This window comes from Ranitomeya variabilis, chromosome 6 (assembly GCF_051348905.1).
Source record: "Ranitomeya variabilis isolate aRanVar5 chromosome 6, aRanVar5.hap1, whole genome shotgun sequence".
Lineage (NCBI taxonomy): Eukaryota > Metazoa > Chordata > Amphibia > Anura > Dendrobatidae > Ranitomeya > Ranitomeya variabilis.
The window spans coordinates 140,897,516-140,921,347 of NC_135237.1; the positions used below are offsets into that span (position 1 = coordinate 140,897,516).

Consider the following 23,832-nt stretch of genomic DNA (forward strand, 5'->3'; position numbering starts at 1 on the left):
GAAAATGAAAAAATTGAGGCTAAAAAAAATTTTGTGTGAAAAAAAAGTACTTTTTCATTTTTACGGATCAATTTGTGAAGCACCTGAGGGTTTAAAGTGCTCACTATGCATCTAGATAAGTTCCTTGGGGGGTCTAGTTTCCAAAATGGGGTCACTTGTGGGGGAGCTCCAATGTTTAGGCACACAGGGGCTCTCCAAACCTGACATGGTGTCCGCTAACGATGGAGATAATTTTTCATTCAAAAAGTCAAATGGCGCTCCTTCCCTTCCGAGCCTTACCATGTGCCCAAACAGTAGTTTACCCCCACATATGAGGTATTGGCGTACTCAGGAGAAATTGCCCAACAAATTTTAGGATCCATTTTATTCTGTTGCCCATGTGAAAATGAAAAAATTGAGGCTAAAAGAAAATTTGTGTGAAAAAAAAAGTACTTTTTCATTTTTACGGATTAATTTGTGAAGCACCTGGGGGTTTAAAGTGCTCACTATGCTTCTAGATACGTTCCTTGGGGGGTCTAGTTTCCAAAATGGGGTCACTTGTGGGGGAGCTCCAATGTTTAGGCACACGGGGGTTCTCCAAACGCGACATGGTGTCCGCTAAAGATTGGAGCCAATTTTTCATTCAAAAAGTCAAATGGCGCTCCTTCCCTTCCGAGCCCTGCCGTGCGCCCAAACAGTGGTTTACCCCCACATATGAGGCATCAGCGTACTCAGGACAAATTGGACAACAACATCCGTGGTCCAGTTTCTCCTTTTACCCTTGGGAAAATAAAAAAATTGTTGCGAAAAGATCATTTTTGTGACTAAAAAGTTAAATGTTAATTTTTCTCCTATTTGTTGCTTCTGCTGCTGTGAAACACCTGAAGGGTTAATAAACTTCTTGAATGTGGTTTTGAGCACCTTGAGGGGTGCAGTTTTTAGAATGGTGTCACTTTTGGGTATTTTCAGCCATATAGAACCCTCAAACTGACTTCAAATGTGAGGTGGTCCCTAAAAAAAATGGTTTTGTAAATTTTGTTGTAAAAATGAGAAATCACTGGTCAAATTTTAACCCTTATAACTTCCTAGCAAAAAAAAATTTTCTTTCCAAAATTGTGCTGATGTAAAGTAGACATGTGGGAAATGTTATTTATTAACTATTTTGTGTCACATAACTCTCTGGTTTAACAGAATAAAAATTCAAAATGTGAAAATTGCTAAATTTTCAAAATTTTCGCCAAATTTCCGTTTTTTTCACAAATAAACTCAGAAATTATCGACCTAAATTTACCACTAACATGAAGCCCAATATGTCACGAAAAAACAATCTCAGAACCGCAAGGATCCGTTGAAGCGTTCCTGAGTTATTACCTCATAAAGGGACACTGGTCAGAATTGCAAAAAATGGCAAGGTCATTAAGGCCAAAATAGGCTGGGTCATGAAGGGGTTAATCTCCCACTATTTTTTTTTTCAGGGAGAATTTGTAAAAAAAAATAAAAATGGCCAAGTATTACACAGTGGTTTTCGGTGGCACACAATGAGAGACAGATGCCACACACAGCAATGGCACAGAGGCAGACTTGCCAATATTTATCTCCCACTAATTATTTTTTTTGGAAAAGGGAGAATTTGTAAAAAAAAATAAAAATGGCCAAGTATTACACAGTGGTTTTCGGTGGCACACAATGAGAGACAGATGCCACACACAGCAATGGCACAGAGGCAGACTTGCCAATATTTATCTCCCACTAATTATTTTTTTTTGAAAAGGGAGAATTTACCCAAAAAAAAAAAAAATGGCCAAGTATTACACAGTGGTTTTCGGTGGCACACAATGAGAGACAGATGCCACACACAGCAATGGCACAGAGGCAGACTTGCCAATATTTATCTCCCACTAATTATTTTTTTGAAAAGGGAGAATTTACCCCCCCCTAAAAAAAAGGCCAAGTATTACACAGTGGTTTTCGGTAGCACACAATGAGAGACAGATGCCACACACAGCAATGGCACAGAGGCAGACTTGCCAATATTTATCTCCCACTAATTTTTTTTTTTTGAAAAGGGAGAATTTACCCCCCCCCCAAAAAATGGCCAAGTATTACACAGTGGTTTTCGGTGGCACACAATGAGAGACAGATGCCACACACAGCAATGGCACAGAGGCAGACTTGCCAATATTTATCTCCCACTAATTATTTTTTTTGGAAAAGGGAGAATTTGTAAAAAAAAAAAAATGGCCAAGTATTACACAGTGGTTTTCGGTGGTACACAATGAGAGACAGATGCCACACACAGCAATGGCACAGAGGCAGACTTGCCAATATTTATCTCCCACTAATTATTTTTTTTTTGAAAAGGGAGAATTTGTAAAAAAAAATAAAAAAAAATGGCCAAGTATTACACAGTGGTTTTCGGTGGCACACAATGAGAGACAGATGCCACACACAGGACTGACACAGAGGCAGACTTGCCAATATTTATCTCCCTGCAGTAATGTCAGAAAAGTATGGCAGGCAGCTATAAAAAGGACTGCTGCACACAAAAGTGTGGACAAACACACAAGATAGCTGTGCAGAAAGGAAGGAAAAACAGGATTTGTGCTTTGAAAAAAGCAGTTGGTTTGCACAGCAGCGTACACACAAAGCAACGCAGCTATCAGGGAGCCTTCTAGGGCAGCCCAATGAGCTACAGCGCTGCGGAAAAAAAATGTAGCTTCCACTGTCCCTGCAAACAAAAGGTGGTCTTGGACAGTGGAAATCGCTACAGCACAAGCGGTTTGTGGCTTTATGTACCCTGCCTATCACTATCCCTGCTTCTGAAGAAGCGGCAGCAACCTCTCCCTACGCTCAGATCAGCAGCAGTAAGATGGCGGTCGGCGGGAACGCCCCTTTATAGCCCCTGTGACGCCGCAGAAAGCAAGCCAATCACTGCAATGCCCTTCTCTAAGATGGTGGGGACTGAGATCTATGTCATCACGCTGCCCACACTCTGCGTCCACCTTCATTGGCTGAGAAATGGCGCTTTTAGCGTCATTGAAACGCGACTTTGGCGCGAAAGTCGTGTACCGCATGGCCGACCCCACACAGGGATCGGGTCGGGTTTCATGAGACGCCGACTTTGCCAAAAGTCGGCGACTTATGAAAATGAACGATCCGTTTCGCTCAACCCTACTCAAAAGACCTCTTTGAAGTGTACAGCTCAGGAGACAGGACTATGACTTTCTATTCGCTGGATCCACTCTGCGTTGTGTGCATGCGCTCGTGTCTCCTGAGCTGTGGTCTTTTGTTTAGCGATTGGTGGGCACCACCGAACTGGGTGACCCATCGATCTGCTCAGAATGGGCATAAAACAAAAAATATCCCAAATATTTAGATATTCTTTAATCCTGTCGGCAGGATTTTGCTAAATAAGCTATAGACATTGTCAGGTTGACAATGTTAAACAGATTAAAATGATACACAGGATGAAGGGTCTAAGGGGTAACGTTTCTCCTTATGGAGAGTGACATACCAGCTGGCTTGTCAAGGTAAGGAGGCTTATTCGCCGTGCAATGCTCCTCTGGGAATTTAAATATGCAAATTGCCTCTGCTGAAAAAAAGAGGACTTAACTCTATAGCGCCACCTATTGGAAGTAGCGATCCTACAAGTCACAATCAACCCTTTAACGAGACGTGCAATATGACTTAGGATAAAAGCCAAATCAGTATCTCAATTCGCAGACACGGTGTTTCGGGCTGTTGGCCCTCGTCAGTGCGAAGCATGAGAACTGATTTGGCTAGGTGAGAGGCTCTGGAGTGGGGTCTAAGGGGTAACGTTTCTCCTTATGGAGAGTGACATACCAGCTGGCTTGTCAAGGTAAGGAGGCTTATTCGCCGTGCAATGCTCCTCGGATCACTACTTCCAATAGGTGGTGCTATAGAGTTAAGTCCTCTTTTTTTCAGCAGAGGCAATTTGCATATTTAAATTCCCAGAGGAGCATTGCACGGCGAATAAGCCTCCTTACCTTGACAAGCCAGCTGGTATGTCACTCTCCATAAGGAGAAACGTCAGTAGGTATACTCTCAGCCACAATCTGACTAGATGGTTGCGACCTCGCTCAGTTTACTTGCATAGTTGAACTGTGGCTGGAAGTATGCAAATCACATACTTGCAGTCACATAACCACCATTCCCGACTCTGATACCGGAGAATCCTCACAGCAGCACGGTGGCTCACTGGGTAGCATTGCAGCGCTGGAGTCCTGGGTTCAAATCCCAACAAGGACAACATCTGCAAGGAGTTTGTATGTTCTCCCCGTGTTCGCGTGGGTTTCCTCCGGGTTCTCCGCTTTCCTCCCACTCTCCACAGACATACTGATAGGGTCTTTAGATTGTGAGCCCCAATGGGGACTGCGATGATAATGTGTGTAAAGCGCTGCGGAATATGTTAGCGCTATATAAAAATAAGGATTATTATTATGTGTGGATTCACAAGTCTGCAGTCACATACTGTAGAATGATTTCAGATTTGTAGTTTTAGACCAGACAACCCCTTTGACACTGCAGCCAATAGTGGGAAACTGATTATCGATATATCTGAACAGGCTGTCAATCACCCCATGCACGAGCAAAACATTCATTTGTTGAGTGAAATTAATTATAAGCTTACTGAAAGGGAATCTGTCACCCCAAAATGACAATTAGACTGCATAAAGTTTTTTTTATAGGGCATGTAGCCCCAACTAAAATAATACCAGGCCCTTACTGAAATATTATCAGGCATATACAAATTAGAATAATATTTATTGAAAAAAGCAACATTTATTTAATATGCACATGAAGACACTTCTGTGCATCCTTGGCGTGGCCAAAGCCTTGGTGCACAAGTGAACGACATTGGCACGGGAGGTGAGTATAGGGTTTATTATTTTACTGAGCCGAATATTTAGTTTAACTCCTTAGTGACCAGGCCATTTTTTTAAAATCTGACCAGTGTAACTTTATGTGGTAATAACTCTGGAATGCTTCAACAAATCCCATTGATTTTTAGATTGATTTTCGTGACACATTATACTTTATGATAATGGCAGATTTAAGTTGATATGTTTTGCATTTATTTAAAAAAATGGCAAAAATTTGATAAAAATATAAAAAAAATGTGCATTTTTTAACTTTGAATGATTATCCCTTTAATCCAGATAGTCATACTACACAAAAACATTAATAAATAACATTTCCCTCATGTCTACTTTACATCAGCACCATTTGTAAAATGTTGTTTCGTTCTGTTAGCATATTAGAACGTTTAAAAATATATCAGCAATTTTTCATTTTTCAAGGAAATTTACAAAACCTATTTTTTAGGGACATGTTCAGTTTTGAAGTGACTTTGGGGGTCCTATATATTGGAAAACCCCCAAAAAGTGATACCAGTTTAAAATCTGCACTCCTCGACATATTCAAAATTGGTTTTGGGTACTTTATTAACCCTTCGCTGCTTTTCAGGAAATAATACATAGTGACATGACAAGAATGAAAAAGTTTATTTTTACCACCAAAATGTCGCTAACTTCTGAACAAGCCGCTATAGCTGGAAGACTTTAAGGCCGTTATTTGGCCTTGAATTGCCATGGCAAACATCAGGACTTTACAATCATGATCTCAGGATTCCGATGGGGTAAAAGAGGGAGCCCCCACACTCTGTTAACCATCTAGATGCTGTAGTCACTATTGACAACAGCATTTAAGGGATTAAAGGACCATAATCAGTGCCAACACTGATCGTGGCTGATGCAGCAAGTTGTCAGCTACAGTGTACAGCCGACAGCTGCTGGATTGTCCCCTGTATGGGGATGCTAGTCTCTTATATCGCAGGTCAGTAAAAAGACGAATTGGTGGCTACTAAGGGATAAAGAAGGGGTTGTCCTAGTATTGGACAACCCCTTTAATATTCAATAGTTTGCTTTTTTCAGTTAGTACCTTTCTTGTATAGCCTTTTTCAGTTAGTACCTTTCTTGTATAGCCTGATACTAACATGGTTTCTTTCTTTTCAGAGGGAAGTTTTATTGATGAAAGTTTAGAAAATGAAGGAAGTATTTGTGGGAGTGACTCAACATTTTACAGGCAAACACAAGGTGACATCTATTTTTTGTATTATTAAAGAGATAGAGTCTAGTTATGTAAGTGTTATGACTTATCCTTTAAGCCATCAACACTAGTTTTGTAAATGTCCCACTATTGGTACAACCTTTGGTCATCTGTCTGAAGAGGCTCCATGAATGTTTACAGCAGATCTCAGGCTGTTTCGTACTTCTGTGCAGCATTTTTTTAGTGGTCGTATTTTACACAGTTCCAATTAATTGAATGGAACAACACTACAATATCCTGGGGAAAAACATGAATTTTAAAAGGCTGTATAGCCCCATTTATTCTCCATCATGAGTTTAAAGAATAACTGTTGCTTAATTTTTTTCCATAAATCAATACTACTTGTGAAAAAAATAAACTTTATAATGTATATTAAAAAGAGAAATCTGCTTTTTTTTTCTGGACTGATCATTCATACTCAAAATACCCCATTCACTGATCAAATCTATCTTCAGTGGGCACAGATGTTCCCATTTTTTAAATAGGAGATGACAGTTGGAACTTATAAAGGTTTATGGAGAACTAAAGATGTCATTTCAGTACAACTTTCAACTTCATTGAATACAGATATATTAACTGTGAATTAGATGGCAAAGATCAATCAAGGAGGTGAAATAAGCAAATTTATCTTGCACATGTGGTCAAAATTGTTGGTACCCCTCGTTTAAAGACAGAAAAACACCCAATGGTAACAGAAATAACTTGAATCTGACAAAAGTAATGATAAATAAAGATTGGACAGATGAGACAAAAATGGAACTTCTTGGCAAGGCACATCAGCTCTATGTTCACAGACAGAAAAATGAAGCATATCAAGAAAAGAACACTGTCCCTACTGTGAAACATGGAGGAGGCTCTGTTATGTTCTGGGGCTGCTTTGCTGCATCTGGCACCGGGTGTCTAGAATCTGTGCAGGGTACAATACAATCTCAAGAATATTAAGGGATTCTAGAGAGAAATGTGCTGCCCAGTGTCAGAAAGCTTGGTCTCAGTCACAGGTCATGGGTCTTGCAACTGGATAATGACCCAAAACACACAGCTAAAAACACCCAAGAATGGCTAAGAGGAAAACACTGGACAATTCTGAAGTGGCCTTCTATGAGCCCTGACCTAAATAATATTGAACATCTTTGGAAAGAGATGAAACATGCCGTCTGGAAAAGGCAGCCTTCAAACACAAGACAACTGGAGAAGTTTGCTCTTGAGGAGTGAGCCAAAATACCTGTCGAGAGGTGCAGAAGTCTCATTGACAGTTACAGGAATCATTTGATTGCAGTGATTGCCTCAAAAGATTGTGCAACAAAATATTAAGTTAAGGGTATCATCATTTCTGTCCAGGCCTATTTCATGAGTTTTATTTATTTATTTTAATTCTGTGGAAGCATGGTTGAAAAGCAATGTCTGACTTTATTTGTTCATTTTAATACAGTGTGTCTGTAAAGTCATGGCGCACTTTTGACCAGTCACAGGATCTATCTATAGTTTACATTTTGGCGCCCTTTCTCTGCCCCAATCATATCAGACCTGTTCATGAGGAGAGATAACAAGAACCAATCAAACAACACAAACTCATTTAAGCTGTTGCTGAGCCCCCAGTCAGATTAACCCCTGATAAACTGAACTGGGATTAATACACTGCCAGGTCTGTGACATCATGCAACCACAAGCTTATGCCAGCTGTGTGGTTTTCCATGCCAGTCGAGATGTGGATAGTACAGAGGAAAGTTTAGTGTGTTCTGTGGTTCGCTAAATTCAAATACATGACCAAAGTGCTACGTGAATATCGGCGCATTTATAACGAAGCACCACCACATAGAAATAACATTAGTTGGTGGGATAAGCAGTTGAAGGAAACCGGCAGTTTGGTGGAGAAACCCCATTCTGGTAGGTCATCAGTCAGTGACGAGTCTGTAGAAGCTATACTGGATAGTGTTGTGAGTTTGGATTCTGGGCTCCCCCGGTGGCCGCTTGTGGAATTGGACTTGTCATCCTCTTTCCTGTTTCACCTGATTCCATCAGTAGTGGGTGTCGCTATTTAAGCTCATTTCTCTGGTGGTTTCTTGCCGGTCAACAATGTTATCTGATGCCTCTCAGTGCTTGTTCCTGCTTCTAGACAACTACTAGATAAGTTGGACTTTTGTCCATGTTTTGTTTTGCCTATTTGTTCCAGTTCACAGCTGAAGTTTTGTTACTGTGTCTGGAAAGCTCTCGTTGATCAGGGATTGCTACTCTGGCGTTATGAGTTAATGCCAGAGTTTAAGGTAATCTCTGGATGGTGTTTTGTTAGTGTTTTACTGCTGACCATGAAAGTATACTATCTGTCTTCTGCTATCTAGTAAGCGGACCTCAAATTTGCTAAGACTATTTTCCTGCTGCGTTTGTTGTTTCATCTGAACTCACCGTCATTATATGTGGGGGGCTACTGTCTTCTTTGGAATATTTCTCTAGAGGTGAGCCAGGTCTTATATTTCCCTCTGCTAGCTATTTAGGTCTTAGGCCAGAGCTGGGCATCTAGCGATAAATAGGAAATGCTACCTGGCTATTTCTAGTTGCGCGGCAGGCTTAGTTCATGGTCAGTATAGTTCCATCTTCCGAGAGCTTGTCCCTCTATAGGCTTGCTATGATCTCTGCTTGCAGAGATCATGACAGTTTGACCGGCCAATAAAGTGTTAAAGACCCAGGTTGAGAAAGGAGAGTTATAAGAAGTCTGCTGGAATTTTTTTTTTTTTTTTTTTTTCCTCCAGTCTGCCTTGCTGCAGTCTTTTTTCTCTCTCTCCTCCTAATCTCTGTATGCTCTGTGTGCACCTGACAATAATGGATCTCCAGAGTGTAACTGCGGGTTTGAATAATCTCATCACGAAAGTACAAAATTTACAAGATTTTGTGGTACATGCTCCGGTATCTGAGCCGAGAATTCCTTTGCCGGAGTTCTTCACAGGGAATAGAGCTAGCTTCCAGAATTTCCGAAATAATTGTATGCTTTATTTGTCCCTGAAGTCTCGTTCAGCTGGAGACCCTGCTCAGCAGGTTAGGATTGTGATTTCCTTGCTCAGGGGTGACCCTCAAGATTGGGCCTTCTCATTGCCAGCAGGGGATCCTGCGTTACGCGATGTTGATGCGTTTTTTCTGGCCTTGGGCTTGCTTTATGAGGAACCTCATTTGGAACTTCAGGCAGAAAAAACTTTGATGGCACTATCTCAGGGGCAAGACGAAGCTGAAGTTTTCTGCCAAAAATTCCGTAAATGGTCTGTGCTTACTCAGTGGAATGAGTGCGCCTTGGCGGCAACTTTCAGAGAAGGTCTCTCTGATGCCGTTAAGGATGTTATGGTGGGGTTTCCTTTGCCTGCAGGTCTGAATGAGTCCATGACAATGGCTATTCAGATTGATAGGCGTCTGCGGGAGCGCAAACCGGTGCACCATCTGGCGGTGTCTATGGAAAAGACGCCAGAAAGTATGCAGTGTGATAGAATTCTGTCCAGGAGCGAGCGACAGAATTTTAGACGGAAGAATGGATTGTGTTTCTATTGTGGGGATTCTACTCATGTTATATCGGCATGCTCTAGGCGTACAAAGAAGCTTGATAAGTCTGTTTCCATTGGCACCATTCAGTCTAAGTTTATTTTGTCTGTAACCCTGATTTGCTCTTTGTCATCCATTGCCACGGACGCCTATGTTGACTCTGGCGCCGCTCTGAGTCTTATGGATTGGTCCTTTGCCAATCGTTGTGGTTTTGATTTAGAGCCTTTGGAGACTCTTATTCCTCTGAAGGGGATTGACTCCACCCCATTGGCTAATAATAAACCACAATACTGGACACAAGTAACCATGCGTATCAATCCGGATCACCAGGAGATTATTCGTTTCCTGGTGCTGTATAATTTACATGACGATTTGGTACTGGGATTGCCATGGTTGCAGTCTCACAACCCAGTCTTGGACTGGAGAGCAATGTCTGTGTTGAGCTGGGGATGTAAGGGTATTCATGGGGACGTACCTTTGGTTTCTATTTCGTCGTCCATTCCCTCTGAAGTCCCTGAGTTCCTCTCTGATTATCAAGACGTCTTTGACGAACCCAAGCTTGGGTCGTTACCTCCGCACCGTGAGTGCGATTGTGCCATAGATTTGATACCGGGTTGTAAATATCCAAAGGGTCGTTTGTTTAATTTGTCTGTGCCGGAACATGCTGCTATGCGGGAATATATAAAGGAGTCTTTGGAAAAGGGACATATTCGTCCATCTTCTTCTCCCTTGGGAGCTGGGTTTTTCTTTGTCTCAAAAAAAGACGGCTCTTTGAGACCATGTATTGATTATCGGCTTCTGAATAAGATCACTGTTAAGTATCAATACCCATTGCCATTGCTTACTGATTTGTTTGCTCGTATAGAGGGTGCTAAGTGGTTCTCTAAAATTGATCTTCGTGGGGCGTATAATTTGGTGCGGATCAGGCAGGGGGATGAGTGGAAGACCGCATTTAATACGCCCGAGGGCCACTTTGAGTATTTGGTCATGCCTTTTGGTCTTTCTAATGCCCCTTCAGTTTTCCAGTCTTTTATGCATGATATTTTCCGCGATTTTCTGGATAAATTTATGATAATATATCTGGATGATATTCTGATTTTTTCTGATGACTGGGACTCTCATGTCCAGCAGGTCAGGAGAGTTTTTCAGGTTCTGCGGTCTAATTCTTTATGTGTGTAGAGGCCTTTCAGGAGCTTAAGCGCCGTTTTGCCTCTGCCCCTGTGTTGCGTCAGCCTGATGTGAATCTGCCTTTTCAGGTTGAGGTTGACGCTTCGGAGATCGGAGCTGGGGCAGTGTTGTCGCAGAAAGGTTCCGACTGCTCCGTCATTAGGCCTTGTGCCTTCTTTTCTCGCAAATTTTCGCCCGCAGAGCGGAATTATGATGTTGGGAATCGGGAGCTTTTGGCCATGAAGTGGGCGTTTGAGGAGTGGCGCCATTGGCTCGAGGGGGCTAGGCATCAGGTGGTGGTATTGACTGACCACAAAAATTTGATTTATCTTGAGACTGCCAGACGCCTGAATCCTAGACAGGCGCGCTGGTCTTTATTTTTTTCTCGCTTTAATTTTGTGGTGTCATACCTACCGGGTTCTAAGAATGTTAAGGCAGATGCCCTTTCTAGGAGTTTTGACCCGGACTCTCCTGGTAATTCTGAACCCACAGGTATCCTTAGGGAGGGAGTAATTTTGTCGGCCGTTTCTCCTGATCTGCGGCGGTCCTTGCAAGAGTTTCAGGCGGATAGACCGGATCGTTGTCCGCCTGATAGACTGTTTGTTCCGGATGATTGGACCAGCAGAGTCATCTCTGAGGTACATTCTTCTGCATTGGCAGGTCATCCCGGAATTTTTGGTACCAGGGATTTGGTGGCAAGATCCTTCTGGTGGCCTTCTCTGTCACGAGATGTGCGAGTCTTTGTGCAGTCATGTGACGTTTGTGCTCGGGCCAAGTCTTGTAGTTCTCGGGCTAGCGGACTGCTGTTGCCCTTGCCTATTCCTAAGAGGCCTTGGACACACATCTCGATGGATTTTATTTCAGATCTGCCTGTTTCCCAGAAGATGTCTGTCATCTGGGTAGTCTGTGACCGTTTCTCTAAAATGGTCCATTTGGTTCCTCTGCCCAAGTTGCCTTCTTCTTCTGAGTTGGTTCCTCTGTTTTTTCAGAATGTTGTCCGATTGCACGGTATTCCTGAGAATATTGTTTCTGACAGAGGTACCCAATTTGTGTCTAGATTTTGGCGGGCATTCTGTGCTAGGATGGGCATAGATTTGTCTTTTTCATCTGCTTTTCACCCTCAGACTAATGGCCAGACCGAGCGGACTAATCAGACCCTTGAGACATATCTGAGGTGTTTTGTCTCTGCTGACCAGGATGATTGGGTTGCTTTTTTGCCATTGGCAGAGTTCGCCCTCAATAATCGGGCCAGTTCTTCCACCTTGGTGTCCCCGTTTTTCTGTAATTCGGGGTTTCACCCTCGATTTTCCTCCGGTCAGGTGGAATCCTCGGATTGTCCTGGAGTGGATGCGGTGGTGGAGAGATTGCATCACATCTGGGGGCAGGTTATGGACAATTTGAAGTTGTCCCAGGAGAAGACTCAGCGTTTTGCCAACCGTCATCGTCGTGTTGGTTCTCGGCTTTGTGTTGGAGATTTAGTGTGGTTGTCTTCTCGTTTTGTCCCTATGAGGGTCTCTTCTCCTAAGTTTAAACCTCGGTTCATCGGCCCTTATAGAATATTGGAGATTCTTAATCCTGTTTCTTTCCGTTTGGACCTCCCTGCGTCCTTTTCCATTCATAACGTTTTTCATCGGTCGTTATTGCGCAGGTATGAGGTACCTGTTGTGCCTTCAGTTGAGCCTCCTGCTCCGGTGTTGGTTGAGGGTGAGTTGGAGTACGTTGTGGAGAAAATTTTGGACTCTCGTGTTTCCAGACGGAAACTCCAGTATCTGGTCAACTGGAAGGGTTACGGCCAGGAGGATAATTCTTGGGTCAATGCATCTGATGTTCATGCTTCTGATCTTGTTCGTGCCTTCCATAGGGCTCATCCTGGTCGCCCTGGTGGATCTGGTGAGGGTTCGGTGCCCCCTCCTTGAGGGGGGGGTACTGTTGTGAGTTTGGATTCTGGGCTCCCCCGGTGGCCGCTTGTGGAATTGGACTTGTCATCCTCTTTCCTGTTTCACCTGATTCCATCAGTAGTGGGTGTCGCTATTTAAGCTCATTTCTCTGGTGGTTTCTTGCCGGTCAACAATGTTATCTGATGCCTCTCAGTGCTTGTTCCTGCTTCTAGACAACTACTAGATAAGTTGGACTTTTGTCCATGTTTTGTTTTGCCTATTTGTTCCAGTTCACAGCTGAAGTTTTGTTACTGTGTCTGGAAAGCTCTCGTTGATCAGGGATTGCTACTCTGGCGTTATGAGTTAATGCCAGAGTTTAAGGTAATCTCTGGATGGTGTTTTGTTAGTGTTTTACTGCTGACCATGAAAGTATACTATCTGTCTTCTGCTATCTAGTAAGCGGACCTCAAATTTGCTAAGACTATTTTCCTGCTGCGTTTGTTGTTTCATCTGAACTCACCGTCATTATATGTGGGGGGCTACTGTCTTCTTTGGAATATTTCTCTAGAGGTGAGCCAGGTCTTATATTTCCCTCTGCTAGCTATTTAGGTCTTAGGCCAGAGCTGGGCATCTAGCGATAAATAGGAAATGCTACCTGGCTATTTCTAGTTGCGCGGCAGGCTTAGTTCATGGTCAGTATAGTTCCATCTTCCGAGAGCTTGTCCCTCTATAGGCTTGCTATGATCTCTGCTTGCAGAGATCATGACAGGATAGCTACCTAAGGAAGCCTAAAAAATCTGTGCGTGCATGTGCTCGACAATTACACCTAAGCATGACTATAGTTCATTAGGTGTTAAAGAAACGTCTCTGTTTTACGGGGTACAAATTGCAGCTGTTGCATTCTATCAAACCGGCGGGTAGACTCAAACTGTGCGCATTTGTTACAGATATGCTTCATGAGATCGACAATGATGCAAGATTTTTGCAGAAAATTGTGTTTAGCGATGTGGCGACCTTCCATATCTGTGAACATGTTAATCGCCATAACGTCTGAATATGGGCTGCTGAACATCCTCATGCCTACGTTGAGTACGAACGTAACACCCCTAAAGTGAATGTGCAGTGTGGCCTGATCCATGATAAGGTGATAGGCCCAGATTTTCCTCGAAGTGGTCTGTGACGGCAAACACGTGCAGTACAGACCAAAAGTTTGGACACACCTTCTCATTTAAAGATTTTTCTGTATTTTCATGACTATGAAAATTGTACATTCACACCGAAGGCATCAAATCTATGAATTAACTCATGTGGAATTACATACTTAACAAAAAAGTGTGAAACAACTGAAATTATGTCTTATATTCTAGGTTCAAGTAGCCACCTTTTGCTTTGATGACTGCTTTGCACACTCTTGGCATTCTCTTGATGAGCTTCAAGAGGTAGTCACTGGGAATGGTCTTCCAACAATCTTGAAGGAGTTCCCAGAGATGCTTAGCATTTGTTGGCCCTTTTGCCTTCACTCTGCGGTCCAGCTCACCCCAAACCATCTCGATTGGGTTCAGGTCTGGTGACTGTGGGGGCCAGGTCTTCTGGCGTAGCACCCCATCACTCTCCATCTTGGTCAAATAGCCCTTACACAGCCTGGAGGTGTGTTTGGGGTCATTGTCCTGTTGAAAAATAAATGATGGTCCAACTAAACGCAAACCGGATGGAATAGCATGCTGCTGCAAGATGCTGTGGTAGCCATGCTGGTTCAGTATGCCTTCAATTTTGAATAAATCCCCAACAGTGTAACCAGCAAAGCACCCCCACACCATCATTCCTCCTCCTCCATGCTTCACGGTGGGAACCAGGCATGTAGAGTCCATCTGTTCACCTTTTCTGCGTCGCACAAAGACACGGTGGTTGGAACCAAAGATCTCAAATTTGGACTCATCAGACCAAAGCACAGATTTCCACTGGTCTAATGTCCATTCCTTGTGTTCTTTAGCCCAAACAAGTCTCTTCTGCTTGTTGCCTGTCCTTAGCAGTGGTTTCCTAGCAGCTATTTTACCATGAAGGCCTGCTGCACAAAGTCTCCTCTTAACAGTTGTTGTAGAGATGTGTCTGCTGCTAGAACTCTGTGTGGCATTGACCTGGTCTCTAATCTGAGCTGCTGTTAACCTGCGATTTCGGAGGCTGGTGACTCGGATAAACTTACCCTCAAAAGCAGAGGTGACTCTTGGTCTTCCTTTCCTGGGGCAGTCCTCATGTGAGCCAGTTTCTTTGTAGAGCTTGATGGTTTTTGCTACTGCACTTGGGGACACTTTCAAAGTTTTCCCAATTTTTCGGACTGATTGACCTTCATTTTTTAAAGTAATGATGGCCATTCGTTTTTCTTTACTTAGCTGATTTTTTTCTTGCCATAATACAAATTCTAACAGTCTATTCAGTAGGACTATCAACTGTGTATCCACCAGACTTCTGCACAACACAACTGATGGTCTCAACCTCATTTATAAGGCAAGAAATCCCACTTATTAAACCTGACAGGGCACCCCTGTGAAGTGAAAACCATTCCCGGTGACTACCTCTTGAAGCTCATCAAGAAAATGCCAAGAGTGTGCAAAAAAGTCATCAAAGCAAAAGGTGGCTACTTTGAAGAACCTAGAATATAAGACATAATTTCAGTTGTTTCACACTTTTTTGTTAAGTATATAATTCCACATGTGTTAATTCATAGTTTTGATGCCTTCAGTGTGAATGTACAATTTTCATAGTCATGAAAATACAGAAAAATCTTTAAATGAGAAGGTGTGTCCAAACTTTTGGTCTGTACTGTATCTTGACATGTTGGAATTGTATGCAGTGCCACAATTTCCAGACGGTGTCATATTTCAACAGGACGGCGCTCCTCCACACTATGCCACCATTGTTCGTGAGTTTCTGGATAGAACATTCCCCCGGCAATGGATAGGCAGGGGTTCTGTCAAGCCATGGCCACCACGATCCCCGGATCTGACACCCTTAAACTTTTACTTGTGGAGTTATGTGAAGCAACAAGTGTACATTGAACGTATCAATGACATTAATCACTTAAAACATAGAATCACAGACGTTATTCGCTCTGTTACACCAGACATCCTTACCCGTGTGTGGCAAGAACTTCACCGTTTGGATGTGTGTAGGGCAACAAATGGACCCGTAGAAGCGCTGTGTGAAGCGTGAAACAGCCGTCGTCTCCTCCTGCACACTCCTTACACTGCCTTGTTCCCCCGTGCCGTGAAGATGTACATGGATATTTAATAAAGGAATCTTTGACTCCAGGACCGGTGAGTGCTCAGGCGTGTCTTTCTATATCCACTAGGGCAACAAATGGAGCCCACATCAAACTGCACTGAATAGGTATGAAACTGGGAGAGTTTTTCTTTTATTTGGAGCAGATTTCACATTTCTATAGTTTTTTATTTGTTTCCAGTGATTGGTCAAAAGTGCACCATGACTTTACACACACACTGTACATTTATTTATTACTACTTTTGTCAGATTCAAGTTATTTCTGTGACCATTGTGGGTTTTTTCTGTCATTAAATGAGGGGTACCAACAATTTTGACCACGTGTGTATAAGATGTATTACAGAGTTGCTTATTTCCATATGTACTGTTGATTTATGAAATAAGATTTTAAATGCTGTATACTCTTTGACCCCTTCCCGACATTTGACGTAAGTTTACATCATGAAGATCACAGAAGCTGTGCCCATACGAAAGCTGCTGGGAGCTATACTTAAGTCATAGCCGAGATTTAGCTGTCATTACCAGGATTGGTGCCTGCACCGCCCTGGGCCATTTGACCGTCTAAATTCCGCGATTTATACAATTTTAGCATTTAGAAGGCTAGAAGAGAGACAAGGATCACTCTCTCTTCAGATTGGCGCCCCCTTGACATAATTGTGAGGGCCCGATTATTCCCATGGCTATGCGTGGTCATCATGATGATGTCGGGGTCAGCCAGCTACGGCAAGCCTGTTAGACCAAATAAAGGGACCAAGCAAAAAAGTAAAAGAAAAAAATTGTTAAAATATTGTTAAAAAATCATAAAATAAATAAAAAAAAGTTAAAAAAAATTAAATCAATAAATAGGTATATCTATGTAAACAAAATTAACAAAAAAAGGCTTATATTTGGTATCGCCGCAATCTATAAAACTATCACACTATTTAATTCCATCAGTGAACTTCAGTGAAAACAGCATCTTGTCCCACAAAAACAGGCCGCCTTACAACTCAATCAGTGGAGAAATAAAAAGTTATAGCTTTCAGAATATAGCAATGCAAAAACAATTATTTTTGCTATAATTTTTTTTTATTGTGTTAAACCAGAAAAACAATAATAAAAAATTATATAAATGTGGTACTACTTTAATCATACTGACCCGAAAAAATAAAGCTGTCTTACAACTTTTACCATATGGTGAACAGCATAAAAAACCAAAAATAATTCCTGAACTGCTGTTTTTTGTTCATTCAGCCCCACAAAAATCAGAATACAAAGCGATCAAAAAATGTTATGTGCCCGAAAATGGTACCAATGTAAACGCAACTTGTACCGCAAAAAAACAAGTCATCACATCACTCTGTCGGCAGAAATCTGGAAAAATTGTTGCTCTCAAAATATGGCAATGCAAAAACTTTATTTTGCAAAAAAAAAGCGTATTTTAGTGTGTGACAGCAGCCAAATATAAAAAAAAATATAATCTGGTATCGCTGTAATGGCATCTACTCGAAAAATAAAGTCCTCTAGTCACTTATGCCACATGAGCAATGGCAGAAAAAAAATATAATCAGTTCTTCACCTGCTGTTGATTTGTTCATTCTGACACCCAAAGACCGCAGTAAAGCTTGCTCACATTTATCCTGCACTCTACGCTGATCGCTTACATGGGTTTTATTTTATGTAAATCTCTGAAATATATGATTTAGATGGAACCCCCAGAGGAGATTTCCCTATAATGAGACAAATGGATGTCATCTGGACTATGATCCAGCGGTGTCCGTCTTTTTAGGTGTGCATGAAAGCACAATCCGCCAGTTTTGTGCACTTCTGAAAAGAAAGGCACCACTGAACAGAGTCCAGACAGAGTCCAGAGTAACTCTGCTTCCTCATTAAATTGAATGGATCAGTCAGGGATTTCATCTGAATCACGTCATTCGGAGTTTTTGATGGAGACCTCAAAGGGCGCAGTAAGGCTTGGCTTACATTTATCCTGCGTTCTGCACTGAATGCTTACACCAGAGTTTCCGTGTAAATCACTGAAATACATGATTCAGATGGAACCCCCAGCTGAAGATTTCCTATAGGCAAATGGAGGCACTGTGGACACTGTAGGACCTGTGATCAGGCGGTGCTCGTCTTTTTAGGTGTGCATAAAAGCATGGTCGACCACAGTTTTGTACATTTCTGAAAAGAAAGACAATGCTGAACAGAGTCTAGACAGAGTCCAAAGTTATTCTGCTGCCTTATAGTGATTAAATTTTTCGGGGTTTCATCAGTATCATGTCACTCAGAGATTTTGATGGAAACTCCAATTTAAGTGCTCAGCATGGAGCGCAGGATAAACATGATCCCAAATATTATGTAAAATGTTCCCAAAAAAAGCTTCAACTCAGTCCCCATTCAGGTCAGTCATCTGTCAATGGAAATATAGGGGCTATTATTTTACTGATAGCACAAAGTCTCTGGAAGAGTGCTGTTTCTCCTTGCCTCCCAAAAGAAATCCAGCAAATTCTGAGCTTCCAAATCCAAATACCCCCCTACCTTCTGAGCCCGACAGTGTGCCTACACCTCATTTAGTGTCCACATGTTTGGTATTTCAGTAGCAATGAGAACCTGCAAAACTTACCAGCTCATGTCTCCAGAAACACAACCTGGGCATTACAATAACAGATTTACAAATTTCACTTGACACTTTTTCTTGGGAAAACTCCTTTAAGTGTACACTGTCTAAAAATCTGACAGTTTTATTAATTCTTCCCCATTGTGCTTTACTGTATTTACGGTATATGCCTTCCAAACAGTAGGTATCTATAAAGCTAGAAACACGGGCTGGAAATATATGAAGCTTCGAAAGCTAATATTTATAAATATATCTTATGACTTTCAGGACATAGTATGATGGACACGCTCTCAGTGGCCTTACGTGTGGCAGAAGAAGCTGTAGAAGAAGCGATTGCCAAGGCTGAATCTTACAGTGATAGCTTGGTAAGTCTCTTTGCCTTTTAATCTCTTAATACTGCATTATGTACTGTATATATATTTCATCTAATATATCAGGTTGTTTGTGGTGGGTATATATACGTCATGTAGTATGTCGAGTTGCTTGGGTTGAGCTGAGGAGCAGAGGGCAGATACTGGCTGTATTACATAGCTGGCATTATCTTTTACCAGTAGCAATCCGTTCTACCGCTGATCGCTGCTGTTAACCTTTTAAATGCTGCAGTGAATCACTCACAGCAGCAATTAAGTTCCTTGATTCGGCTTGGGTTTTAATTCAGATACCCATCGGCTCCCACGTGATGCAGTCACAGGGTTCCAATGGGTTGCCATGACAGCCAAGGGCCTGCTAAAGGTTCTCATGCCGCCTGTCATGTCAATTCTCTCTGCAGTGTCTACTGCCCCTCCTGGAATAAGATGTCATCAGGAGGCAGCGCTGCAGTTACTTACTACAGTTTCCTGCATAGTCACCCTCTGACGACATCCTGGATCCATAGTGATAGAAGATGTGAGAGATGTGACCGCTGACCCTCCTGCACTCTGCTTCTACCTTTGCCGCTGTAGCTTCTAAAACTGTGAAAGAATAGATCGTCAGGTGGCGAAGATAGCAACAGTGAGTGACACCAGTACAACCCACAGCTTTTAGCACTGCACTCAAACGAGTTATCATTAAGGAGTGGTGATAAAGGCTGTGGCACACTTCACCCCGGAGAAGGTAGCAGAGTGCTAACACTGAACTCACCTCTTCCGCACCTTCTATCACCATGAACCCAAGACTTCTTCACAGGGGACGGCGATGCAAGAAACTGCAGTAAGTACAGTAACTGCAGCACTGCCCCCTGATGATGTTCTGTTCTAGGAGGGGTGATAGACTCTGCAGGGAGTGAGTGCAGCCCCAGCCTCAGGTGACGTCCTGTTTGACACTCCTCTGAAACGAAACGTCACAGGAAGTGAAGCGAAAACGACACATTTAAGGAATAAATAGATAGGGAAAAGTGTATTTTATAATAAAGCAAATTGCAAAATTGGTTAAAGTGCAAATATAGATATTTATAAAGGATGTTTTAGGTACTGAACCAACCCTTTAAGGAGTTAATTGCAGGTGTACAAAAAGGTAATATATACTACTATTTTTGGAAAATTATTTTCTTTAGTAAACTATTCTAGCCTGTATGAAGAAACCATACTATATGTTATCGCTTATGTCTTGGAAAACAAATTGCTAACAGCTGGGACAGACAAACTTTTATCTTGTTACAAATTATCTCAGCAATTAAAGGGAATCTGTCACCGGTTTTATTAAATCCCATCTAAGCGAAAGCATAACCAGGCTCAATGATTGCAGCGATGTGTCACTTTGGTCTATGACTGTTTATCAGCTATAGTACAAGCGGAGCAAAGGAGACCTTGTATTCATGAGCTGCAGGCCACCACTGCCCTCTTGGCCCCAAATTGACAGCTTTCTCTCTGTACTGTACATACAAAGCAAGCTGTCAATCATGACTGGTGGGGAAGCTGGTAGACAGTCCACAAATATTGATGACTACAAACCTTGCACATCATTGCTCGAGCAACGCTTGGGTCATGCTGATAAATAGTGATGATATGTACAGGGGGCAAAAAAAATATCTAGTCAGCTCATCCAGTACCCATCAGCAGCAGTGACGTAACTAGAATCTGATGAGCCCCTTTGCAAGATTTGGACTGGACATCCCCATCTTCATCCTGATAAATATGTCCCTCATCCAAATATATATATATATATATATATATATATATATATATATATATATATATATATATATATACAGTGGGGAAAAAAAGTATTTAGTCAGCCACCAATTGTGCAAGTTCTCCCACTTAAAAAAGATGAGAGAGGCCTGTAGTAATTGACATCATAGGTAGACCACAACTATGTGAGTCAAAATGGGGAAACAAATCCAGAAAATCACCTTGTCTGATGTGGCAAGATTTATTTTTCAAATTATGGTGGAAAATCAGTATTTGGTAATTAACTCCTTAGTTACAGAGCCAATTTTGTGCTTGATGACCAAGCCAATTTTTACAATTCTGACCACTGTCAATTTATGTGGTAATAACTCTGGAATGCCTCAACGGAACCCACTGATTCTGAGACTGTTTTTTCGTGACATATTGTACTTCATGTTAGAGGTAAAATTTCTTCGATATGACTTGTGTTTATTTATGAAAAAAGTGGAAACATGGCAAACATTTTGAAAATTTTGCAAACTTTGAATTTTTATGCCCATAAATCATAGAGTGGTATCACACAAAATACATAATAAATAACATTTGCCATGTGTCTACTTTACATCAGCACACTTTTGCAAACAAAAAAGGTTTTTGTTAGGAAGTTATAAGAGTTAAAAGTTGACCAGCAATTTCTAATTTTTCCAACAAAATTTACAAAACCATTTTTTTAGGGACCACCTCGCATTTGAAGTGACTTTGGGGTGTCAATATAACAAAAGGGAAAATATTTAGAAACTATCCCACGCTACAGTTCAAATGAGTTCATGCTGCCAGGGGGCGGAGCTTCTTTGACGGCAGACAGGTATGGGATATTATTGTTTTTCATTTTGTTTTTTTTTAACAGAAGAACGAGGGCTTCGCTTTGGATTGAGCGTACAATAAAGATATTAAAAAACCTGTGTGTTTCTTTCTTTCATTAAAATACTTTATTCTTAATGTGTGTGTGTATTTTTATCTCTTTCCTACTATTGGATTAATAATGGATAGGTGTCTTATTGACACCTCTCCATTATTAACCAGGCTTAATGTCACCTTACAATAGCAAGGTGACATTAACCCCTTATTACCACATATGCCAATGCCACAGGGCAGTGGGAAGAGAGAGGCTAAGTGCCAGAATAGGCACATCTTACAGATGCGCCTTTTCTGGTTTGGCTGGTGGCAGATGTTTTTAGCCAGGGGGGGCAATAACCATGGTCCCTCTCTAGGCTATTAATATCTGGCCTCAGTCACTGGCTTTCCCTCTCTGGTGAAGAAAATTGCGCGGGAGCCCACGCCAGTTTTTTCCGTGAATGAACCCTTTAACACAGCTCCCAAATTTTACACACAAACACTTCTAACATTATTAGTGAGGGATATGTAAAAATCTAACAGATATATCAAATGGTTTACTGTATGTAAACCATGTCTCATATCCTGATGGGTTCGGTAGTGATTTAGGGAAAGCCGACAATTGAATTACCGGCTTTTCTGCTATCTAGCTCTATATTAAATATAAATATATATAGGTGTGATTCACTGACATATACAGTGCCTACAAGTAGTATTCAACCCCCTGCAGATTTAGCAGGTTTAATAAGATGCAAATAAGTTAGAGCCTTCAAACTTCAAACAAGAGCAGGATTTATTAACAGATGCATAAATCTTACAAACCAAAAAGTTTTGTTGCTCAGTTAAATTTTTATAAATTTTAAACATAAAAGTGTGGGTCAATTATTATTCAACCCCTAGGTTTAATATTTTGTGGAATAACCTTTGTTTGCAATTACAGCTAATAATCGTCTTTTATAAGACCTGATCAGGCCGGCACAGGTCTCTGGAGTTATCTTGGCCCACTCCTCCATGCAGATCTTCTCCAAGTTATCTAGGTTCTTTGGGTGTCTCATGTGGACTTTAATCTTGAGCTACTTCCACAAGTTTTCAATTGGGTTAAGGTCAGGAGACTGACTAGGCCACTGCAACACCTTGATTTTTTGCCTCTTGAACCAGGCCTTGGTTTTCTTGGCTGTGTGCTTTTGGTCGTTGTCTTGTTGGAAGATGAAATGATGACCCATCTTAAGATCCTTGATGGAGGAGCGGAGGTTCTTGGCCAAAATCTCCAGGTAGGCCGTGCTATCCATCTTCCCATGGATGCGGACCAGATGGCCAGGCCCCTTGGCTGAGAAACAGCCCCACAGCATGATGCTGCCACCACCATGCTTGACTGTAGGGATGGTATTCTTGGGGTCATATGCAGTGGCATCCAGTCTCCAAACGTCACGTGTGTGGTTGGCACCAAAGATCTCGATCTTGGTCTCATCAGACCAGAGAACCTTGAACCAGTCAGTCTCAGAGTCCTCCAAGTGATCATGAGCAAACTGTAGACGAGCCTTGACATGACGCTTTGAAAGTTAAGGTACCTTACGGGCTCGTCTGGAACGGAGACCATTGCGGTGGAGTACGTTACTTATGGTATTGACTTATTGACTGAAACCAATGTCCCCACTGCCATGAGATCTTCCCGGAGCTCCTTCCTTGTTGTCCTTGGGTTAGCCTTGACTCTTCGGACAAGCCTGGCCTCGGCACGGGAGGAAACTTTCAAAGGCTATCCAGGCCGTGGAAGGCTAACAGTAGTTCCATAAGCCTTCCACTTCCGGATGATGCTCCCAACAGTGGAGACAGGTAGGCCCAACTCCTTGGAAAGGGTTTTGTACCCCTTGCCAGCCTTGTGACCCTCCACGATCTTGTCTCTGATGGCCTTGGAATGCTCCTTTGTCTTTCCCATGTTGACCATGTTTGAGTGCTGTTCACAAGTTTGGGGAGGGTCTTAAATAGTGAGAAAAGGCTGGAAAAAGTTATAATTAATCCAAACATGTGAAGCTCATTGTTCTTTGTGCCTGAACTACTTCTTAATACTTTAGGGGAACCAAACAGAATTCTGGTGGGTTGAGGGGTTGAATAATAAATGACCCTCTGAAAAAACTTTTCCCAATTTAAAAAAACAAACAAACAAAGAAGTAACATTCTTTTTTGCTGCAGTGCATTTCACACTTCCAGTCTGACCTACAGTCCAAATGTCACAATGCCAAGTTAATTCCAAATGTGTAAACCTGCTAAATCTGCAGGGGGTTGAATACTACTTGTAGGCACTGTATAT

General features: G+C 41.9%; 1 protein-coding gene across 7 annotated transcripts in view; it reads left to right on the top strand.

Annotated features, from left to right (window-relative positions):
- MYRIP (myosin VIIA and Rab interacting protein) overlaps positions 1–23,832 on the top strand; it is a 1,107,682-nt gene that overhangs the window by 863,463 nt on the left and 220,387 nt on the right. For all 7 annotated transcript variants that reach the window (XM_077269059.1, XM_077269058.1, XM_077269060.1 and 4 more), the window contains 2 exons: positions 6,015–6,095; positions 18,814–18,911. In XM_077269059.1, the coding sequence (XP_077125174.1) occupies positions 6,015–6,095; positions 18,814–18,911 (179 nt within the window). The remainder of the gene's footprint in view (positions 1–6,014; positions 6,096–18,813; positions 18,912–23,832) is intronic.